Consider the following 22,982-nt stretch of genomic DNA (forward strand, 5'->3'; position numbering starts at 1 on the left):
ACACTTTAATACAGTTTCATAACACCAGTGGTAAGAATATGCATCGTCATGACAGCAGCTTGCTATTAAAGACAAATAAGGCTCTACGAGTCCTTGACCTAGGTACTACATGTAAGCCGGTGTGGTACAAAGAAGATGACGGTGCTGATTTTTTCCAAGGTTGGCAGATTAGTAGTCATGATTCGTCTTCCCGACGTCTTCATGATAGGTCTGACCCCATAGTTTCGCCACACACGAGCCACAGTTAATGCGCCACTAGACGCTTCGAGCGTGATGATTGGCTATGAAATTGCACGCGCTTCTTGGTTGCCACTCCTCCATGCGATCCATCTCGATCTGCTTGCATCAAGAGCTCCCCAAGCTCAACCCCCTCTCCATGGCCATCTTCGATCCATCGTAAACCCTTCGACCACAACTCGAGCGCCGACACAAAACCGTCTAAACTGGGATTTTCCACAGTCACAACTATATCTTCGTATTACTCACGACAACTCGACGTGACACTGAGGGGTGCTCATACTTCCAACTCCACCTGGGTGCCAGCCCAGACACACCCATTAGAATGACCGAGTCGTCGCCCCGAGCGGTTCGGTTCTCAGGTACCGAAGAAGATGGTCGCATAGACAAGAACAGGAGTCACCGACACGAAACTCCGATCGAAACCAACGGCGATCCTCATGCGACAGAACGTCAGGACGAGCTGGGTAATTTATCCCGATACGAGACATCGGGCCACACAGGGTCATTGACGTCTCTGCTTCCTGGGACGGTCATTAACGGTGCACCAAAGTCGCAGAGAGTTGCTGCTGGTGACGATGGCGCGGCCTATACACCCAATGGCTCCTGGCCGCAGCGACCACTGGGTCCGGCGAGGACACCCTCGAACACCTACAATCCTGCCACCTCCAGGAAACCAGCTCATCCGCCAGTGACACCATCTTTCACAGAATCAATCCGATCATCGTCTAAGACGCGCCCACGGCAGAGTGAGAGCAGGTTCCGGGCACAGGAGCGAGCATATGTACAGAAACTGCGGCAGGACTATAGTGGAGGGTACTTTTCGTCTTACTCGAATTTGAATGGAAACGATTCAGACTCGGAAGGCGAAACCCCCTCGTCGGAGGGTCCATATGACGATCGCTTCGACCAGGAGACCATTATGTTTTACGGCAACGACAACCTTCAGCCCACGGACGAGGATTTGAAAGACCCAGAGAATCGTGAAAGGCTTGAGTGGCACGGTATGCTTGAGGCTGTTCTTACTGGAGATGTCGTACGGCAAGAGAAAAAACGACTGATTGGATCGGCGGATCAACAGGCGGGCAAGAGTGCCCACAAGACCGAATTGTGGCTGGGCATCCGATCCAAGGTTTGTGGAAGACATATCCCTGTACAGAGACGCATGTTGGAGGAATCTCGGTCTACTCTTGACCGTACACTCGACGAGATCATCAACTTCCAAGTGAAGGGTGAGAGCGAAGCAGGAAAACCACCATACGAACAAGTCAAAGACATGGTGGCCAAGATTGAGATGTGTGAAAACCTATACCCTTCTTGGGCTTCACTCGCAGCAGAACACAAAGCAGCAGACTCCGCCACATTCAAAGAAGCCCATGATGCTATTATATCGTGGTACAACACCAATGAAATGATAAACACGGAACTGAACATCCTGAGGAAGTGGGTTGGGAATGATGAGCTCGATTTTACACGGACTAAACAGCGATCGCCAGCTGTGAATGGTATAAGCAGCGACGAAACATCATTCCTCGACCGGCTAATGAAAGAAGACGGACTTCAATCTCTTTACAACGACGACAATGGGAACTTAGAAAAGGGAATGCTTGCACCCATATCCACCGTCATTAGCAAGGCGAAGGACACTCTTATTAGGAATTCCGAGCCGTTCCGCAAACGCCACCTACCACCGTATCTCGAAGAGCTTCTTACTCTTATCAGCTTCCCTTCGCGTCTCATTGAAGAGATCACCCGCACACGTCTCGCTTATGCTAGGAGAGTTAAGGAATCTGCCCAGCAAAACCCTCTCATGCAGGATCAAATGATCTCCCAATTTCAGCTTCTGCTCAAATTTGCCATTCGAATCAAGCTTGAGTGCACATCCATTGCGCACCCGGAACCAGGCTGGGATCTACCACCTTGCATCGATGAATCTTTCGACCAAGTTGTACTGGAAGCATTGAAGTATTACTTCAAGATGCTAAACTGGAAGCTGAGTGGAAACAAGAATACTTTCAAGGAAGCAGAACTTTTGTTCCAGGAATGGGATTTCGCCAACGAAATCGGTAGCCATCTGCAGCGAGGTCACATTGAAGTTGCGGAGCAGTTTAGCTCACTCACATTCAAGGCTCTCAACAGACTCAGCCAGACTTTCGAAAAGGAGTTGCAAGCAAAGCCCAAGGAAACCGCATCGGAGATGAGTAAGCGTTATAAGGCTTGTCTCGACTCCGTACGTGTCCGCCAGCGGATGCTTCAGCGATTCACTCGAATGCTGAACGACAACTACGAGCACGCATCCGACTACAGCATATCCTTCCCACCAGAAACCATGCAAAAGTTCTACGACCAATTGGTAGCTTCGGGTCACTTTCAAGTCGACACTCGTTTGCTTGAGCAAGACAACACATATGTTATCGCATCGCCCGAGTTACGGGAGAGGCTGGAAGATATACCCGTTATGATGGCTATTACTTCCAAGGACCAGTTTCCCGACGAGCTCGGCGAGCAATATGTCCTCATTCTCCGACCAGAGGATCCTATCAATTGGTTTGGCGAAGTAATCGAAGTACCCCTACGCGACCTGAACCTCGACCTAAAGCGAGGACACATACGTCTCTGCGCTCCTAGTCCCCAGACCCTACACAACGCGAGGAGGGCGTTCCTTGACGCTGTTGATATGCATGTTGACCTTGTGCAGGAATCGAGGTCCAACATCCACAAAGTCAACTCAAGATTGACAGAAACGAGGCGGGTGGCATATAAGCTTTCTAATACTTTCATGGACAGTGTGGAAATCATCAGAAAACAGGCTCGGGGAAAGGACTGCCAAGAACTTATTCAAACATGCTTCGTTTTCGCCACAGAGTTTGGCCAACGTTCGTTACTCTACATGGATAGCAACAGGCGACAGATGAACAACCTCAAATTGACCAAACTTGCCCTCGATTGGGTAAGCTTCATTTGCGACGACTGCGTTGCATCTGACCGGAAGACCTTTCGATGGGCCGTACTCGCGCTAGAGTTGGCCATGGGCATGACACGAGGCCGTCACATCCTTGCTCTAGGCGAGGATGAGTATGCCAAGCTTCGTTCCAAGGTCGCAGGGTGCATGTCTCTTCTTATTTCTCATTTTGATATCATGGGCGCCAGATCGAACCTCGCGGCACAGGCCGAGAAAGAGCGAATCGAAGCCTTGGTGGGACAGTTCCGCAGGCTTGACAAGAACCGAATGCTGAACGACGAAGAGGCCTCGCGATTCATCACTGAACAGCGTATGGAGGAGCTCGAAAGGGTAGATGAGTATCGACGCGAGAAAGTTGCAGAGCGACAGGGAGTCGGAAGAGTACTGGAAGGAAATAATGAAGTCGACCGATCGTTAGCGTACCTTTCATCCTCAGCCACCAATGTTACGATGCGCTGGCAGCAAGGTCAATTTGTAGGAGGCGGCACGTTTGGCAATGTCTATGCAGCAATGAACCTTGACACGGGCCATCTGATGGCCGTCAAGGAAATTCGACTTCAGGACCCCAAACTCATCCCACAGATCGCCGAGCAAATTAGAGAGGAGATGGGTGTACTGGAAGTGTTGGATCATCCCAATGTGGTATCATACTATGGCATCGAAGTGCATCGAGACCGAGTGTACATTTTCATGGAGTTTTGTTCGGGGGGATCTTTAGCCAGTCTCTTGGAACATGGTCGAATCGAAGACGAGCAGGTCATCATGGTATATGCGCTTCAACTGCTCGAGGGTCTTGTCTATTTGCACGAGAGCGGCATTGCCCACCGAGACATCAAGCCCGAAAGTAAGTGGTGTATCTTGTATCCCTAAATGTGCAGAAACTAACAACGTTGCAGATATTCTGCTCGATCATAACGGAATCATCAAGTATGTGGACTTTGGCGCCGCCAAGGTTATTGCTCGACAGGGCCGCACACTTGCTGGCGAGAAGCAAGCAACAATGCCAAACCGATCCATGACAGGAACGCCGATGTATATGTCACCTGAGGTGATCAAGGGTGAGAACCCTGGTAAGCCTGGGGCCGTCGACATATGGTCTCTGGGCTGTGTCATTCTGGAAATGGCCACCGGAAGAAGGCCATGGGCACAGCTCGACAACGAGTGGGCGATCATGTACAACATTGCGCAAGGGAACCCGCCCCAGCTGCCACCTACAGATCAGCTCAGCCCTCAGGGAATCGACTTCCTGAAGAAATGTTTCACAAGAGACCCTCGTAACCGATCATCAGCAGTTGAGTTGTTGCAGCACGAATGGATCACGTCGATTCGGAGTCAGGTCGTGGAACCGGCAACGCCAAGTGACACAAGCTCGGCACAGTCGACGCCAACAGTCAGCTCGACCTCAAGTAGGCTTGGAGGATCTGATGGGTTTTACTAGATGCCGGAGTCCAAATGAAATGAAAAAGAAGACGTACAAGAAACGCAAGTTGGGGACAAAGGATATGGAAATGATTTGGTCGGGTCCGTTCAAGCACCAGTCTACAACCGCTCGCCGAGCAGTATGCATGAGCGATGAGTTTGGAGTTCTGTGCTGCTCTGTGTCATATGTACGTATTTGTAATGAGAATGGATGGCAGCAATGTAAGGAGAAGGTGCATGATGGTCACGACAGTAATATTAGACGATGAGGGTGAGAAGATGCTGATAGCATCTGATAATACATATTTGGACACAACTTATATACATACATAGATAGTCTACAGACCTAACCTAGTCTGTATACCCTTGCAGATTAGAAACGATAGTTACATACCTACCTATTATGTATTAAAGGAAAGATATGATAAGCAATATGGTATGGTATCATAGGAACCAGCCGAAGGGTCCGTCATTTCGGCGCTCAGCCCCGCATTACGGAGGCGCCCGATGCGGAGAGGTCCACGATAAAGGGCCCGCTCGTGGAACGAGTGACGAGTGACACGGAATAGGATATAAGCATCAATCGCCCGTTGCCACAAACCCTTTTCTCTCTTTCCTTCTTTCCCTTTCCTTCCCTTCCCCCTTTTTCGCCCTCTGCTTTCCCCCTTAGGTCATATGATGGAGACCCCAGAGACTATCTCAAAAGGCGACACAGCCAAGACGGCTGAAGTCTGTTCAGCACACGGGATCACGTCGAACGAGTTCTCAGAGCTCCGTGAGCGTGCAGTTGCAGCCAAGGCCACAGCGTACTGTCCATACAGCCAGTTCCGCGTCGGAGCAACGGTTCTCTCAAGCGAGGGTGAGCTCACGAGCGGCGCAAATGTGGAAAACGCGGCGTATCCTGTGGGAACATGTGCAGAGCGCGTGGCCCTTGGTACAGCTGTGACAAGCGGCCATCGTGGGTTCCGAGCCATTGCTGTCGCAACTGATATTGCGCCACCGGCGAGTCCATGTGGGATGTGTAGACAGTTGTGAGTTGTTACTGGGGGTGTCTTTGAGAGAGTAGATGCAGAAGATGATGGGTTTGACTAACAGGTGAGTTGCGTGTTCTCGGTGATGTAGTATTCGCGAGTTTTGCACACTGGATACACCCATTATCATGTTCGATAAGAATGAGGATTTTGTGATTGCAAAACTGCGACAGGTCAGTTGCGCTCTGTTCCCTTCGTTCTTGAGTTTGGGGTTGACGCTATGTAGCTTTTGCCAATGTCTTTTGGACCTGACCAGCTTCCACCTCCGGGAGCACCAGGAACAAGATAGGAGGATACTTGGGACTTATGAGTGTCTTATACTTGATGTTGGATATGAATTGATCACGGCGATATCATGTGAGAGTATCTGATCTCTGCGAGCGCACTACATCCTCCCTTAGCCTGCGTCTGCATGTGTATCAATGGTTGATAGACTGAGCTGCAGTTATTGGCGTTCCTTGGACCGCGTGTATATTGATCATTCATTTTCGGCTATCCGTGGCAGTTGATAGCGAGACGGGAGATATGAGAGCCTTTACAATACATACCTAATGGTGAACCAACAGTGCTGCAAACGAGAACCACTAGTAGGACATGCCATGCTGTGTTGTGTCTGGTCGAGTCGTGAAAGAAATGATGTACATGTGATCGTCTCGACAGGTGACCTGCTCCTTGTCACTTACAAGTTGCAACCCTCTTACAAAACATCCCGCATGTAAGCGGTTGCGTTATAAATTAAATCCCACGGAAGCCGAGTTTTGCGCGGTATTTCTCTGTAGACCAAGAACATCGGCATAATGCCGAGTAATGCATTAGTACTGAAGTATTACACAAGATACCTGATGGTATTACGCATAGACCCAGAGGCCTCCTTTTGCTTCTTTGTTCTTATACGATGAGCCACCTTTCAGTTTAACAAAACAACGACGAATGAAGGTATGAAAATGCTATACTGCTCGAGGCCAGTGAGCGCTGATTCGAGAAAAGAATGGCCAACGACATCGGAGCATTCTGTTGACGGGAGCTAAATATGGAACTGTCATGCAGTAGCGCAAGGTCCCTGAGATGGGGATCAAAAGATGAGGAATCTGGGGTCGGGAACAGTGAGGGTTTGCTGAGAAGTGGCATCTCATCGAGTCAGGGGAGCCAAAACACAGTATAAATTGGGGGCTGTCAGCCGATGGTTGCTGGCTCAACGTTGAGCGTGAATATTATCTCTTTACTGCATTCACAGATCATCACATCGCATTGGGCAACCCTCTAGACACGACGTCATGGCGACCAGGGCAGACATTCCTCCAGAGATAGCGCCCAAGCTACGATATTACACTAAATAAACTAAACCCATCTTCGTCATGGCCCTACGGGAGGAAAGAAAGCTCAGGGCCTTGATCCTGAGTGACAAAAATATTCAGGTAACTTAGTTTAAGTTTAGGATAAATTTAGTATCGACCTAGGATAACTTTTGCTAAGTTTATTTTGACACTCTATATTAAGGTCTGGTTTTTTCTTGCTCCCTGAGGGTGGCCATCCCTCAGCCCTGAGCCATCACTCACCATCCCTGCCAGGGTCTCGCCAGGATCAAGGCGTAAGGGCGCGCTCGCCAGTAAGAGCTCAGGTTCAGGCGTCAAGCGATTGATGTGAGTGAGAGCTGGTTGGCTCATGGTCATTGGACTCTTGACTGACTCGGTGGTACTGTACCTTTGAGAACAAATTGAGTGGCTATTGGCTTTCCAATTCAGGATGAACGACCATCAGTAACGAGTTGAGCAGCGCTAAGCACCTTGTTTGCCACGGTAGCCCAGTGAAAGAATAATAATGCGTGGAAATGCGTGGACAGGAATGGGATTGGTCGACTTTATCTAAGCCTCCCAGGTACAGACAAGTCGGCTTGCAATTGACGGTGCAACGGGCAGCACACTATCATGCGTGCTCTACGCCATGTTCATGCTTGAGCCATGTCGAGGGAGGGGAGAACTCTAGAATCCTTATTCCAAATGACAAAAACCTTGGGGAATTATCCCAAACATGGAGGGAGGCCTGCGTGCTGAACTTATTTTGGCATCTGCTATTTAGTCTCGTTTTCATGCTCCCCAAGACTAGTTGAGGGGTTTTACATACAAGTTATTCCCTCGACTCCCACAGGTCCCCAGTTGTTTATTAGGTATGTACAAAAGGCCTCCGGCTTCTCACCCGTAGAGTCCAGCATGGGGTCCGGGCCTTCGGTCTCCCCCGTAAAGGCTCCACGAAGCATAAGGGCCCCAGGTTCCTGAAACCCGGGCGTCGAGGCTTCAGTGAATAGTTTCCTTGAAATGAGAGGCGGCGTCTCTTTTAAAAGCGCATGCCGTGAGTGGCTGACGGTTGAAGATGAGCGGTTTGAACGGCCTACCGGATTAGGGAACCCAGTACTGAAAGCGGCAGAGTGCTCGTCTTATTCGAGATCTAACTGTCCATAGGTAATTATTAATGCTGGTGTCACGTTCTGGAAGGGCGGTGTCAAGCAAGCGTTGAGGACCGCTAGTTTGGGCCGATCTATGGATCGCCGCCTCATTGAGATACTCGGCGAGTCGTCGTCTCGTCTCGTGTATTCTGTACCAAGACAAGCGAGGCAATTCAAGCGACAAGTCCGGGTAGGTTGCTCACGGTTCCGAATGGTTGATGATGCTTATTAAGAATGATTGGCTGCGTTGCCATCTGCGTGAGCATGCTGTTGATGTGGAAACGGAATGTGATGTGACTTGAAGGGAGCATCTTGAAGGCTGTGATTGTCGTTGAACAATGCGCACACATAACACACCCCGCGCGTCGCACGGCATCGAATCGCATGACGTTGGATGGTCTCGGGCCATTCCATCTCATTTATTAATATGGCTGTTATTATACCTGTTCTGATTCCATGGTAGGAAACATGGCAGTGTCAGGTATGTCAATGGGAAGCGGTGGCGTTGACGGATGTTGTTTTGTTTTAGATTCAAAGAGACCCGACCCTTGTCCTGTATAGACAACGAGAGATGACTACTTACTGACTTGTTAACGTTGCAGGTATTGTAATGCCAGTTAACAAGCTTTGTCTAAACCTACATCTATACGAGAATGTAAAATACAACCATCCTATTGTGAATTTAACTGCCGTTATTACTCTCTTTATCCATATTCTTTTTTTCATCCAAACTCCCATACCTTTGACCGTCACATACCCTGAACTCATCGCCCAGGCTCAAGCCCCCGCTAAGAGCCCCTAGTGGATTCATAGCACGTTCCTCCCCAGGCCTTGGGCCCCATAAGCCCAGGTACCTCCCCCACTACCTAGCGGAGGTACCTCACCGAACCATCAACCACTGGTACTGGAGCTGGTACTGGTGGGTGCCCTGACCGTCGGAACCACGCGCCCAGTGTCACTTGGGTCTCCCTTTACAGCCGCTGGTCTCTTCCACCTCTTTACTAAGTAAGGTACATGATCGCTCGACTTGACTCGCCTCAAATCACTTTTCCATATTCTCTTTTAACCGCCTTCACGTTTCCTCATCCTTCAAGTGCTTTCTTCCTCAGTAACCCTCTTCTTTTCCTACGAGGGCTGCTTTTCTCTTCTTCTTCGCGTGGTCACCTCGATTTCAGCTGAGCTGTCGCGACACCGCCTCCAAGAGCTGAGTTCGAGGTACAAGTCCCTCCGCCTTTCTCCTCTCAACCCCAACTCCAAGCTACCTACCTCACCTACACCACCACGCCTCGAGCTACAACAGCTACCAAGTATAGCCTCTCCACCTACAACAAAAACCCGTCCATATCACCTCGGATCTATCTCAAATCTTGATCCACCCCCGCCTTTCTGCCGCGCTGAATGCAATACCGGACTCTGTCGCCAGCTTGTGATTGCTTCACGCCCTATTGCTGCGCCTCTTGTCAAAAGCAACCCGAACTTGCAGCCGCCGGCAGAGCTTCGTAGAACCGCCGCTGACGATCTTTACTACCGGGTCGAATAAATCCCCCAGAAATCCACGCCGTTGCTCGTCGGCCAAGACTCGTTCAAGTTTCGGGCACCACATGCCACCGTTTATCTTCTGACGAATCCGGTTGGTCTCAACTCCCATCCGTGCCGTGCTGTACCGTATCACATTGTATCGTATCGTATCCTGCCTCCACCCTCGATTACCAATTTCGAAATGGAGCCAGTTCCCGAGACAGAGCGTATGGAGGAGTTCCGTCCTACTCCTACACCTGCTCCCGCACCCGTATCTGCCTCTGCCTCTGCATCCTCATCATTGTCTGCGTCACCCTCTCTATCTCCAGGATATCCATCGCTGCGACTTCAGAGCCCCAGCGCCTTTTCCAACCTCAGCATCGAATTGCCTCGAAAGCCGCCAAACCTGAGACGAAGCACCGACCCCAGTCCGACATCGCCAGCTTCACCATCTTGGTCTGCGACACCCTTTCTTCCGTATCGACCACGCACCACTTCTCCGCTCTCAGGCGCTCATTCTAGGTCTCGTTCTACAACCAGTCTTGCGCCCCCAATGTCTCGTACTCAATCCATGCCAGGCGTCAATGGATCAGGCCATATTCTTTTTTCGCCGCAGCACCGTCCTGGAAGCCCCTCTGGATCACCTAGCAGAGTCCGCATTCCGCGAAAGCCTGCCGATGAAGCTTTCCCGCCAATTTCTCCAGTTCGAACTTCAGTTCTCGAGCCTGAGCAAATGCATGAGCAACGAAGTACCTCTCCCATCATGGGGGTTTCCACAAGCACCCCCGTCCGACTACGACGGCCATCTTCTCCTCTTCGAACATTCACATCTTCGAGCACTGGCTCTCTAGGCACATTTCCATCAACACCATCCTCTTCCATTTCCTCGACATCCTCTTATCGAAGCTACGATGCCCTTTCCGGAAGCTATGGCACAACTTACTCGTCGGTTCCCTCCACGCCAACATCAACCAGGTCCCGAAGCCCTAGCATCTCCAGCCTGGAAACAATTCCCGACACGCCTGATGCCGAAGAAGCAGCGCTGGAAGCTGAAAGAATTGCCCAGCTCAAGGCCGATGCAGATGCTGCAGAGGGGAATGAGTCCTCCGACCTGAAAGGCAAGGATGGCCAGACGCGAGGCCGTACGATGGGTTTTGGCTCCAGAGACAAGCGAAAGCGTTGGAGTGTATGCGGTGCTGAGCGAAGAGGAGATCTCGATCTTGAGACTATCTGGGAGGACTGATCGGCGCAATGCCGAGGCAGAGCCAGATGTAGATGAACGATTGAGATGGAATATCTCAAGAGGGGCCACGGCGTATGACGGACTTGACTCGAGCTAGCCTGGGACAATGCTCGATTTTACATGATTGCATCGCGGGACGGCAGGTTATTGATGATTTTTGCGGCATAAGCATATGGTTTTTTTTGTTGTTGGTTTTTTGTTAGCTTTTTACAAAGGGCACGACGGCGATTGCGTGGCCCTCTTGATACCCATTCCTGCACGTACGGACTGTTCGACAGGAAGAACCACGCAGACACACTATGATTGACACACAATGATACTACCATACCCACAGATCACGCCAGTTGAATTGGCTGTGAAGGGCACACTGAGACGAATCGCGTGCAATTTTTGTTATCTTGATTGGACTCAGCAACGCGTTGTCTTACGACGTGGTCGTGCAACTTGTAAAGAGTCAAACGCGCGCGAGATGAATAAATTGCCCTTTATCGAATCGACGACATATGAACAATAGATTATTACTATTACTATCAATCTCCCGTCCACCTTGAATTTGTCTCATATCGAGTTGTCTGTCGAGCAATAAGGTTGTCGCAGTCGCGCTCTAGGGGCATGATTGGCAATGGAATATTCATAAATGTCTTTGATTCCCTGGCCTTGTCGACAAATTAATTGCTTCTTCCGCCCTTTGTCCCTATTGTCCCATCAAGATCGAGGCTGTTTGGTTGGTGCGAACTCCCTTGAATCGATAAAGTGTCCCCGCTTCACCACCAAAACCGCCGCCCTTCTGTATTCAGCAAACATCCCTCTTTCAATATAGCACCCTTTCTGACATCAATTTGTTCAATATTCAACTTCAATATTTCTACCCTTTGACTTATACGCAGCTCCTTCAGAAAAACCCTTGGGAAAATGAAGCCGTACTTAAGGATGATGGGATGCGTCCCGAAAATGAATATCTCACCACCAGACTCAGCATCGCCTTCACTCTCACAAACAGCCTCGCATTCTCTTGGCTACTCTCATTCTTGTCTTCAATATTCATAGAGTCTCAATCTAAAGATGCGTCTGCCTGCAATTGTTGGTGCCGTCGGCCTCCTGGGCACGGGAGTGGAAGCTGCTCCTCGAGGTTCTTGGTTCAGTTCTGTATGAGCTCTATCACTTACACTAGTAAACACAATCTAACCATTGACAGTTCCAGCAGCATCGAGTTGCTCGGTCTCCCAATGGAAACGCCTACGACCCTCCCAGCTATACTCCCGTGAACACATACACTCCTGTCGACACATACACTCCTGTCAACACCTACGCGGCCACCAAGAACACCACCACACCGACAACTCACTCGACAACTCTTGAGCCAAGCATCCAATGTCCTTCTAACTACGTGTTTGTCTCTACCAAGACTGTCGATGTCACTGTCACTGTCACTGCTTCTTCCAATGGATCTTACTACACCACTGCTGTCTGCCACGACTGCACCAAGACCTTGACCATTAGCAACACCATCTACGTGCCCCCTAGCAAGTATGCTTCAACCATGCCATACGGCGAGCAGAACTCCGGATCTCCTTATCCCGCCAACTCGACCTATGCGGCGCCTTCTCAGACCAAGAATGACTACCCTTACATGAACTCTACTATTGGATACTCTGCCTCTACGCCCACCGGTTATCAAACTCCTGGACAGAGCGCAGTCTACAGCACTGCCAATGGCTACGTCTCTCCTCCTGTCTACACTAAACCGGTCTATACCAAGCCTGTGTACTCGGACCCTACTTATGGTAACTCCACTGGCACACAGTCAGGCTATGTCCCTCCTGTGTATACCAAGCCTGTCTATTCCTCAGTTGCTACTGGAAATGGAACAGTCCCCGTGTACACTAAGCCTGTAGATACACCGACGTACTCGGCTCCTGTCTACACAAAGCCCATCTTACCTGGCAACTCTTCGACTTATGAGACTCCCACTTACACCAAGCCCGTCGATAGCCCCATCTACACGCCTCCGGTCTATACCAAGCCAGCCTACTCCCAGCCTGTCATTCCTGGAAACTCATCCACCGTTGATCCTCCTGTCTACACGAAGCCTGTAGAAACTCCTACGTATACGCCTCCTGTTTACACTAAGCCGGTCTACTCCCAGCCCAGCAACTCATCAACCGTTGTGCCACCAGTTATCTCGACAACTAGTGACAAGGCCGTCTATACCCCACCAGTCTACACTAAGCCCGCCTACTCGGTACCAGGAAATTCCTCAACCGTAGACCCTATCATCTCAACTTCCACCAGCGCAGAAACGGAGACACCTGCTGAGACTACCAGCTCAGAGACCCTCCCAGTGATCCCAACCTACCCAGCATCCGAGGACGTTACCAGTACCCTGGACACAACGATTTACGAGACCGAGACCGAGACTCCCACAACGAGTGCTACTGAGACGCCCTATCCCACAACAACTTGAGCCGACTACTAGCAACCACGACAAGGCGGACAAGGTGCGGCTGTCAAGATTGGGCTGGGACTCAGCGCTTGAGTCAGTAACGACAATACTTTCGATGACATAGCTCCTTTGTACAGACAGCATTTTTTGGATTTGGAGTTGGTGGATTTTGTTTAATATCTAATTGGGGGTTCGGAAGAGTGTGACATAGATGCATACATGGAATGGTTAGGATACGAGACAGTGGTCAATACTGTTAATCTAGGGGGAGGGAGTATGGTGGATGATACGTCTTTGATGTACTTCGCTTCTATTTATTTGAGTTAAAAAGTATAATGTGTTCGAACGCTTCGAGATATTTTGTTCCCAGGTTACTCGGTCTGCATTATGAAGTTCAGGGTGCGTAATGAGGCTACTCCGGCACAGAATGCACCATCAATGTTAGTCAAACAGGATGAGAAAACTACGTCAGTAGTTATAAGTTCCGATATCACAGTCTAGGGGAGGAAAGAAAACCTGGGACTTTGATCCCAAGTGACGAAAAGACTTAGGTAACTTGGTATAACTTTAGTATAACTTTGGGATACAACTTAGGATACCTTTTGCTAAGTTTATCTTGATACACTGTATCAAAGTCTGATATTTTCTTGCCCCCTGAGCGAGGTCCAGAATAGTGGTCAATACCGTTAAAAGTAGGAGATGTTCTGAAGAGCTTTAATACTGTTACACTTCGTCGTTATACCTTAAGATTACCATATGGTTGCCTTCCACTTCAGACGCCTTAGAATTTGGGATCCCAACATGGAAACAAGTGCAAGGTGCAAGTTATCAATCTGTTATCTGTGCCTGTCTGTGATGATGTGAACGAACTGTTAGAAGTGACTGGGGTACAATAAAGTCCTCCGAATCCTGCACCAAAAGGGGTAGACGACATGGAAGGTGTGAATATGATCCGTAATGGGTTCGTTGCTGATAACTTTCCATCCTTAGTGTTTTTCTCCTCACTGATTTTCTTGCATGACGCAACTCGCCATCCGAATCTTTCCTCTCTCGTAGGGAGTAAGTAATGACGCAAGGTCAGTCGCAGACCACAGAAGCCTTGGCCAACACCATCTGAGAATCGTACCTCTGTCCATCAGCGGTGCCAGTCTTGTAGACAACTGGGGAGATGAAGAAAACAACCCGACTTCTAGGTGATACGACCTTCGTAGAGGCTACTGAATCCATGGCATTTTCATTCCACCTAGCAGCAGATTTGGGACTCTGGGATCGATCTCGCCAGTGAACTTGGAAAATCGCTTTGGAGCGCATCATCATCTCGTCAACTTCGATTGCTGAGTTCAGAATGTCTCTTAGTTGGTCGATAATTTTCCTATCACATCTGTCTGCCATAGACTGGTGAGTTGAATAAAATGGTCTCAGGAGCTTGGCTTCAGCGAGTACGAGACGTCTGAAACCACGGTCATCTCTTTCCCAAAGGCTGCCCATCATTGCTGAACCTTGGGCCAGCCACCGTGCAGCATGAGCGATAGGGTCATCACAGTTGGGGATATTAATACCATCTCCAACACGAGCTTTGAGGGTTAGAAATGCCATAACGGAAAGTACAAAGCATATACTTACTGATAATGCTATCACGAACAGCCTTGAATGACTTCAACTCAGGCCCACCCCAAACGGTCCGTCTGGCGTCGAACACGTTGTCTTGGACAGTAACCCATAGATAGCTCATGAGAATAAGCTCTCGGTAATCGTCGTCTTCGAGAAGTGTGTAATAGTCCCTGGAGATAAATCGTAGCCTCTCCCTAGCAACGTCGTCAAGTTGCTGCTGAGGAGAATTTTGGGCAAGGTGGCGAGCCAGACAACGAATATTGTAAGAGAGCTCCTTCCATTTGCCATGGATTGAATCATCGGTGGCTTTATGAGAGTTTGCCAGAGAACCACCGTCCAGAAGCTGGCGTAGCTGGTCTCTTTCGCGAAGAGCATCATCCAGTTTGGCATTTAATTTTTCGAGGATTTGCTTTTGTTTATGGGAGTGCTGGACTTGATTGCTGTAATCACCAGAGAGCTTCTGCAAGTTGTTTTTCTCCGTCTTCAGCTGAGCACGGAGTTCTGTAATGGTTGAGGCAGTCGGGGACTGAACAGGCTGAGCAGCGAGCCCCTTGAAGTAGTTGCAAATTCGATCCATACCGTTCTGTGACTCGCTCTGTACCATTTTAGCTAAGTTTAGTCTTTCAGTTGAAGAAATTCGACGAATGTCGTCTAAGAATGCAGCATTGGTCTCTTGCTGAACTGTGAAGACATCCTCCACAGTCCAGTCATTAGGCGTATTGCCAGCCTGCATGGGACCTGTGTGGCTTTGATGGTTGTCTTGTACTTCAACGCCAATTGGGTGATCAAGAGAACCAGAGAACTTCGGGACACTGCCCAAGATAGCATCTGAATCGTGTTCATGTTTTGTGGAAGGAGTGCTCTGGTCCATGTTGGTGTTAAGAGGTCCAGACACTTCAGTTTCGAGATCAAGAGGAAGCCCTGGCTTTAGGTTCGGGTTTTGAGCCTCCATAGTTCTTAGCTGGTGTAGAAGTGAGAATAAAAACCCGCAAAGTGCCTCCGTAGTCAATATCTAGAACACGTAGGAGTATATGCTGTGCCTAGGAAAGTAGGAGGATAGGACGTTCAAGAAAGCATTGCCCGGATCAATGACTGACGGTAGTATCTTGAGAGTAATCAGTGACGACTGATTTAGAGATGAAACATAAAGTTACCTGGGGTTGAGGACCCGATATGTCCTGGTTTAAAGAGCTCTGATCATGTAAAGTCTGTCTGTGGATGGAAAGACACCCATACCCCGGATCCAAGAGAACGGAGAAATATACCAGGAGATGGAGTAAGAGAAAAGAAAAAGAGAAGCAAATACGAGAGCCTACAGGGGGTGTCATTACTATGTTCTCAGAAACTTGGTAGCAAACACGGGAATCACCGAGTGCTTATGATTCGCATTGCAGTGACAATGAATCACTGCTGTTTGAACGTTAGAATCTCGGAGGTGGTAGCTCTATTTAATTCTGCCTCTCTACTTTTTTCGCTCTCCTCTTTCATTTCATCTCATGATTGAGCAGCTGACGGCTCATCTTTGATAGCATCTTTGTTTCACAACCTCTGATCACAGCATTGCCCTCAACGGTACAGAGCTTGAGACGCCTCTCTATCACCGAGAAGCATCCAAGATGACGACCAACAAGCCAGTCGATGATTTCATCATCATTGGACTCGACTTCGGGACAACGTGAGTTCTGCCTGCTCTCCTCTCTAGACGTCCAGGGATTATTTTCAAGCAACTGGCATCGCTAACGGTCAAACCCTCTCTAGGTACTCGGGAATTGCTTGGGCGTATTCTAGAGAACCGGAAGAGATCGAACTTGTCACAAGCTGGGACTCTGAGTTTAACCGTTGTTTTGACGTTGAGAAAGCCCCTACTCAGTTGCTCTACGACGACAACAAAGACACATCCTGGGGCTACTCAATCCCCGCCAGTGAAGATGCCCTGAAGTGGTTCAAGCTTCTATTGCTCGATAATGAGGATATTCCCATCAGTGTTTCGAGGTCCTCGCAGCTCCGCCATGCCCAAAAACTTCTGGATAAGACGAAGAAGGATCCAGTGGAAGTCATCGCTTGCTATTTACGAAAGCTCTGGAATCATGCCATTGACTCTATCCAACGAGCTGTTGGAGTGGACCTGCTGACAAAGTCACCATTTCACGTTGTGATTACCCTGCCTGCAATCTGGCCCCCTTACGCTCAGCAACGCATGAAGCAGGCTGCCAAAACCTCAGGTATTCTTGATGCTCGATTATGCGGTGAGACCAAACTTCGTTTCATCTCAGAGCCGGAGGCTGCAGCCCTAGCTACCATCAAGGATCTTTCGAAGAGGTCAACCATGAAGGTAAGATCCCAAGAACAGTTGTCAAGAGGATGAGCTGAGCATATCCAGATTGGGGATACGATGGTCATTTGTGATGCTGGAGGAGGAACCGTTGTAAGCTCGGCATGACCTCTCCTGAGCTGCCCAGCACACTAACATGCTGCAGGATCTCATCAGCTATCAAATTGAGTCAGTCTCCCCATTTGTGGTCAAAGAGTGTGTCAAAGGTGACGGTAAGTTCTTAAAGATACAAAAAAAAAAAAAAAAACACAGACACCAACTTATCTCTTAGGGGGACTCTGCGGAGGCGTTTTTCTTGACGAAAGGTTTCTGAAGCTCATCAAACGAAAGCTCACGCGTGGGTCATGGGACAGCGTCACCTCTGTCGAGGAGAAAAAGTTCTTGAACGAATGGTGGGAGCATGGAATTAAGCCTCAATTCTCTAACCAGAACAGGGACTGGGTCATCGACCTACCTGACAATTGCAATGCCACGAGCTCCAGCGGAAAGCTCAAACGGCGAAAGACGCTGGAACTTAGCTCGTAAGTTATATCAGGGTCAGGTTCTTCCTTCGAATATTTCCTCATCTCCTTACAGAAGTGACATTTTGTCTGCATACACTCCTATCGTCGACAAGATTGAGGGGCTTGTTCGTCGACAGGCTCAGGCTGTCAAGTCAAAGCTTGGGAAGCCAGCAAAGGTAACAAAATAAGAACAACCCAGGCAGAACTGTAGCAAGCTGACACAAATAGTACATCATTCTCGTCGGTGGCTTCGGTCGTAGCTCGTATCTGTACGACAAGCTTCAGCGTGCCTTTTTTGAGAGCACAGTCCTACAGTCGCGCGGGAACAAGCCGTAAGTGTTTGGAAAAAGTTTGTGGAGATGTTCTGACGATTGAAAATAGCTGGTCAGCTATTTGCCGCGGCGCTGTAGTCCACGGCATTACACACCACGGCCTCTCGGCAACCCTAGGTGTGACAGTAGGCGCACGGGTAGCTCGAAACAGCTATGGAGTAATGTTCGATACCCAATTTGATTCGCAGAAGCACCATCGAAGCGACAAATGTTGGTCGGAAGAAGAACAGGAGTGGCAAGCTACGAACCAGATGCAGTGGTTTCTGCGGGAGGTATGCAACGTGGCGTCACTTGAGAGAATGATATTCTGACTTTAGTGATAGGGCGACAATATGTTGACTAAGAAGCCTGTTCGACATAACTACTACCGACTGTTCTCTGAGCGTATCAGCCATGTGTCTGAGACCATCTACATCTGTTCTGAACCCACACCCCCTGAAACTTCGGGGCCAGCGGTGAACGAACTATGTGAGATCCGCTGGACACGCAACATCAACCTCGAGTCTCTCCCAACCTACACCAACTCCCTAGGCAAAGTTTACCACAGGCTCAGCTTTGATATCGAGATGACCTGTGAGGATGGAACCGTGGACTTTACAGTCTATTACGAGGGCAAACGTGTCGGTGCTCACAACGTCGATGTCCAGTTTCGTTAAGGCGGCTGGATTCTGGGAATTCTTGATATGGAGACATGAAGTATGGCTGGACATCCAAAAATTGCGATGAAAGTTTTCATGCGCTTCGCGCAATTTAAAACTTGCTTGCTCTGATGTTTTAGGTGAACTGAGTGTAGAACCAATTCAGAGAATTGATCAAAAACGTGTCTCATGATTCGAAGTACTCGGAATAGCTAATACTGATATCACAGTATATGTAACAACCTAACAACCTGCGCTTTCGTTATTCCATGGCATCATTCATATCCCTTCCATAGCCACGTCTTGTTGCGCCAGTGACCCCTCAGAGTGTGGCTCCTTATCCACCTTTTCGATATCACCGTTCACCTTGTTGTTATCTCTGATGTGTCGATAAACCTTGACTGTGTTGTCCTGCCCTCCGGTCACCATCGTCTCTCCATGGACATCCACCCAGAAGCACACACCCTTGTGACCCTCTACTCTTTGTAAGACTGTCTTTGATACTACGTCCCACATGACGATGCTGCCGTCCTCGCTAGCAGATGCAATGAAAGGAGCCCCCTCCAGAACTCCGAAACAGCCACCCACAGCGAACTTCTCATTGGTGTGGCCTTGATATGTCTTTTTAACGGTACCAGAAACATAATCCCATAGGCGAATGCAGTTGTCAAGGTTGAAAGCCAGGACGAAGCGTCCGTTAGGGGAGAAGCAAACATTGGCGACAGCCGGGTTGTCTTCATGAACAAGGGTGCGTAAGCACTGGCCTGTTGATGTATCCCAAATGCGACTATATACTTGTTAGCAAAATGAACCAGCTGAAGCTTCGGGAGCCCATACATCAAACCATCTGTCGAGCAACTGACGACCAGCGTGCCATCTCGAGAAAAGTCAACCCCACTGACAGGATCGCTATGTGCAGGTAAACTTCGCATCAGCCTGCCCGCTCGTACATCCCACAGGAACACAGCTTCATCGTATGAACCACTTGCAAGGATGTTGCCCTTTGGCGAGAATGCCAAACAGTGAATATAGTTATGATGACCTTTCAACGGCCCCATTTCTTGACCGGCTACCGATTTTCGAGTTGTGGTTTTTGGCCGGCCTGTAACGCGATCCCATAAACGAATGGCTTTGTCGTCTGAACCACTTGCGATGGTGTTGCTATCAGGTGTCCAAGCAAGACAGCTCACGCCTGCCATGTGCCCAACTAGTGTATCCATGTGTTCGCCTGTTGTAGCGTCCCATATCTTGACAGTAGCATCCGCTGATGCAGATGCGATGAATTTTCCATTAGGTGATATTCGGACCTGAGAGACAGGCTTGGTGTGACCATGAAGAACAAGGCGGGCACGATAGTTGGGCTTGAAAGGTTCTGGAGGAGGAGTTGGTTCAGCCCCCTGCGGGGAGAGGGAGTCTGTTCGGGAGCGACGAAAGGATAGTTGCGAGCGTGAGCGTGAACGTGAAGAGCGGGGTGAATGTGATCGTGTTGTTAATCGGGATCGCGATCGCGAGTGTCTACGGGAGTCTATACTAGAGAGAGACCGTGACCTCGACCGTGATCTCGATCGTGATGTACGACGACTTTCGTAATATTTGTTTCCAGCACCATCTTCACCAGGACTTGGGCTGATGGTCCTGCTATTGCGGCGGTTGTCTCGTATCGATAGTTGGCGAGACGGTCTAGGTGACCGATCGTTGTCTAGGGCGTCGCGTTGCGGCGCGTAAGGAGGAGAAGAGTCGCCGCTTGTTTTACGACGCTTATTCCGGGGCGAATCACTGGGGCGATCGTCTTCAGAGGCCATTGCAAGGTGAAAATGCGGCTGATTCTTTAATGATGCTAGGTCAAGGGTGGAAGGTAGTCGTGACAAGGCTGACGAGTTTGGCGCTCGAGTGAGATGGAATTATCTGGAGGTGGGGCACGAGGCTGAAAGACGTCACCCAATGAATGCACAAACAAATGTGACAAAGAACGAAACAAAGAACACAAGATTAATGCAACTAAAAATAGGGACTAATCTTACTCGAGTCGGCGCATAAAATGAATAGTGATCAAACTTTGAAGGTCGCATTGCATGAAATTGCACTTCCTAAAATTATACCGTCAGTGATTCAAGGAGCGCAATTAACTGACAAGCTGTTATTGGTCGGCTCGAAAAGCCACTCCTGAAGATCCGGAAACTACCATAGTTTGGGGAAATGGGGGGAAAGGGAATCATTTGGCTTGTGGAGTGAAGCAATCAACTTCCAACTTGGGCAATTCTGAGGTACTCATCTCCGGGGAACCCAATCACAGAGAAGCATGTTTTCGGCAGTTGATGTCACTGAGGCAATCGATGCCCTGATTCATGGAAAACTCAAGTTTGGGGGTTAAAGTTTACTGGTAGCAGTGGATGCTTCAGGATGCCCCTATCGCCCTGAGCTTGTAACAAGGCTCGGGGGGTAACAACACTTCATACTATGGAGAAGCTTGTCAAAATAAACACATCAAGAGAGTTAAGAGACCTCTGTGTATTTAAGCCAACTTACCTAGGTCTTACATGAATCTTTTTCTCATCCAGAATCAAGATCTTTAGTTTCATTGGCTCCCCAAGCATGTAAGGCAGACCCTTATTGTCCGACAGAACCTTGAGTTTTGACCCTGGCGATATTAAGAGATGATAACCTCGTTGGTACGGTTAGAAAGAAGCTTTCGGTATCATCGTCTCTGAGACCGGGGCGAGAGGGCGTCCAGTAGTTCAGCCACGGCGTTCAATCTGCGACATTTTGGTGTATTGTATATTTTCCATTGCGCCGTGCTGAATCAACTGCTGGACCCCTTTATTACCATGGATGGAGCGCAGTGTTTAGACCGGTTCAGCTGCAGCTGGCGACGATTGTATAGGCAATAAGAGTGCTAGGCTAGGATCTAGATTTTTGCATGCTATTGGAAGCGGTCAAGAGTTTTGATGTTGGGATGCATTGGTCAGTTCTTGACTTCTGTGAAAGGGGGATATTGAACCTGCAGCCACTACTTTCGGTTCAGACTTCAATTCAGGCTATTGATCGCGTGCCGCGCCGTTTACCATGAAAGAAACTACCCGTGGCGTCTCTGAAGTGTCCCCTTTTGTTTGTTTTGACTCAATCTTGAAAAGAGAAGGATCTGGTCTTACAATAGTGGGCTACTCTGCCTGCGGCATGAATTGCATTCGAACTGATTCGGGACTAATGTGTTGTCGCGGCTGAGACTAGCGATTTGGGGACCATCGTGGCCATTTTGCTTATTCCTAGTGTTATCTCTATTCAAGTCATCCCTTGTGTGTCAGTTTCGTAACCTGAGTGCAAATCCATGCCAAGCAGCCAAGTATCAGACATTCCGTGACCGACATGGCCGTGAGACATTACTCATAGACTTGCCAACATTCCGGCGGCATAAGTCGACCATTCCATGGATTTCGAGCTTTTCATTCTCACTCGAGGGCTTCTTTAACATCGAAATATCGATCTGATCGTACAGAGGCGCTCTGGGCATCTCGATCTAAGCAATCTTAAGGTCTTGGCCACGAGTCGGGACAATTTCTGGAAACGTGCCAGTAAAGTTACCCAAACCGCTGGTGCAATTTAGCAAGAATAGTGCAATGTGGCGTAAGTAAACCTCCGTTCCGTTAGCCAAGATACCTTAGGGAGCTGCTATTAAGCGTTAAGCATACCGTCTGTATAGTGACATGGAGTGGAGGTGACGCTAAGGCATGTCGCTAGCACTACCTATTGTACTGCTCAGCTGTGGCTGTTTGGAGTCAACGCTGTTCTACCAACCGTTTGACCAAGTGCGGTTCAGGCGTCTGCATTTGATTCGTTCAAAATTGCTTGATTTAATTGCATTAAGTTGACATTGCGTGTTGAGATGTTGATAGGTGGTTCAGTGGTGCTCTAAAAGATCCGGATGATATCTTTGACTCTCTGGTCTGTAATTTGCTCTTCAACTGCAACAGACTATTGGAACTTACCTAGGTAGCTAGACCTACAGCCTGCAAGGCTTCCACAATGTGATCTTCAGCACACACCTCTTAGAGCACGTCATTCTTGTGCCTGCTGAATTGGGACTCGCCGTCCATTTTCGAGGCAAAATCTTCAAGGAGTATTGTGTACTCTGTATCGCAGATTAGATGCGGCGTGGCTATCGGTTCCATTGGTGGATGGAAGTCAACACCAATAGTCAAAAGGTTCTGGCGTCAGCGCATTATCGAAGCGGAGTGGGCGAGGGTCCTTGCACAAGGGGGCCAGCAGATGAGCTGAC

The 22,982-nt window shown here is 49.0% G+C and overlaps 6 protein-coding genes across 6 annotated transcripts; 4 read left to right on the top strand and 2 right to left on the bottom strand.

Moving 5' to 3' along the window:
* Positions 1-319: 319 nt before the first annotated feature.
* On the top strand, positions 320-5,875 carry FTJAE_5354 (STE STE11 SSK kinase; the record flags this gene model as incomplete). Its single annotated transcript, XM_037351852.1, has 5 exons — positions 320-396; positions 460-4,043; positions 4,096-4,605; positions 5,289-5,630; positions 5,823-5,875. The coding sequence occupies 5 exons, from the start codon at positions 320-322 to the stop codon at positions 5,873-5,875; spliced, it is 4,566 nt and encodes a 1,521-aa protein (XP_037207517.1).
* Positions 5,876-9,809: 3,934 nt separating this feature from the next.
* Positions 9,810-10,850, top strand: FTJAE_5355 (basic proline-rich; the record flags this gene model as incomplete). Its single annotated transcript, XM_037351853.1, has 1 exon — positions 9,810-10,850. The coding sequence occupies one exon, from the start codon at positions 9,810-9,812 to the stop codon at positions 10,848-10,850; it is 1,041 nt and encodes a 346-aa protein (XP_037207518.1).
* Positions 10,851-11,912: 1,062 nt separating this feature from the next.
* Positions 11,913-13,314, top strand: FTJAE_5356 (repetitive proline-rich cell wall 1; the record flags this gene model as incomplete). Its single annotated transcript, XM_037351854.1, has 2 exons — positions 11,913-11,996; positions 12,046-13,314. The coding sequence occupies 2 exons, from the start codon at positions 11,913-11,915 to the stop codon at positions 13,312-13,314; spliced, it is 1,353 nt and encodes a 450-aa protein (XP_037207519.1).
* A 1,056-nt stretch (positions 13,315-14,370) lies between these two features.
* FTJAE_5357 (uncharacterized protein) lies at positions 14,371-15,856 on the bottom strand (the record flags this gene model as incomplete). Its single annotated transcript, XM_037351855.1, has 2 exons — positions 14,371-14,867; positions 14,917-15,856. 2 exons carry the CDS (start codon positions 15,854-15,856, stop codon positions 14,371-14,373), a joined length of 1,437 nt encoding a protein of 478 aa, XP_037207520.1.
* A 664-nt stretch (positions 15,857-16,520) lies between these two features.
* FTJAE_5358 (mitochondrial-type heat shock 70) lies at positions 16,521-18,727 on the top strand (the record flags this gene model as incomplete). The annotated part of the gene is made up of 9 exons (XM_037351856.1): positions 16,521-16,579; positions 16,663-17,236; positions 17,285-17,329; positions 17,382-17,448; positions 17,508-17,757; positions 17,813-17,915; positions 17,968-18,071; positions 18,121-18,343; positions 18,395-18,727. 9 exons carry the CDS (start codon positions 16,521-16,523, stop codon positions 18,725-18,727), a joined length of 1,758 nt encoding a protein of 585 aa, XP_037207521.1.
* Positions 18,728-18,988: 261 nt separating this feature from the next.
* Positions 18,989-20,511, bottom strand: FTJAE_5359 (will die slowly; the record flags this gene model as incomplete). Its single annotated transcript, XM_037351857.1, has 2 exons — positions 18,989-19,496; positions 19,547-20,511. The coding sequence occupies 2 exons, from the start codon at positions 20,509-20,511 to the stop codon at positions 18,989-18,991; spliced, it is 1,473 nt and encodes a 490-aa protein (XP_037207522.1).
* Between the last annotated feature and the right edge of the window lie 2,471 nt (positions 20,512-22,982).

This window comes from Fusarium tjaetaba (genome assembly GCF_013396195.1).
Source record: "Fusarium tjaetaba strain NRRL 66243 chromosome Unknown NRRL66243_c0000103, whole genome shotgun sequence".
In the NCBI taxonomy this organism is placed as follows: domain Eukaryota; kingdom Fungi; phylum Ascomycota; class Sordariomycetes; order Hypocreales; family Nectriaceae; genus Fusarium; species Fusarium tjaetaba.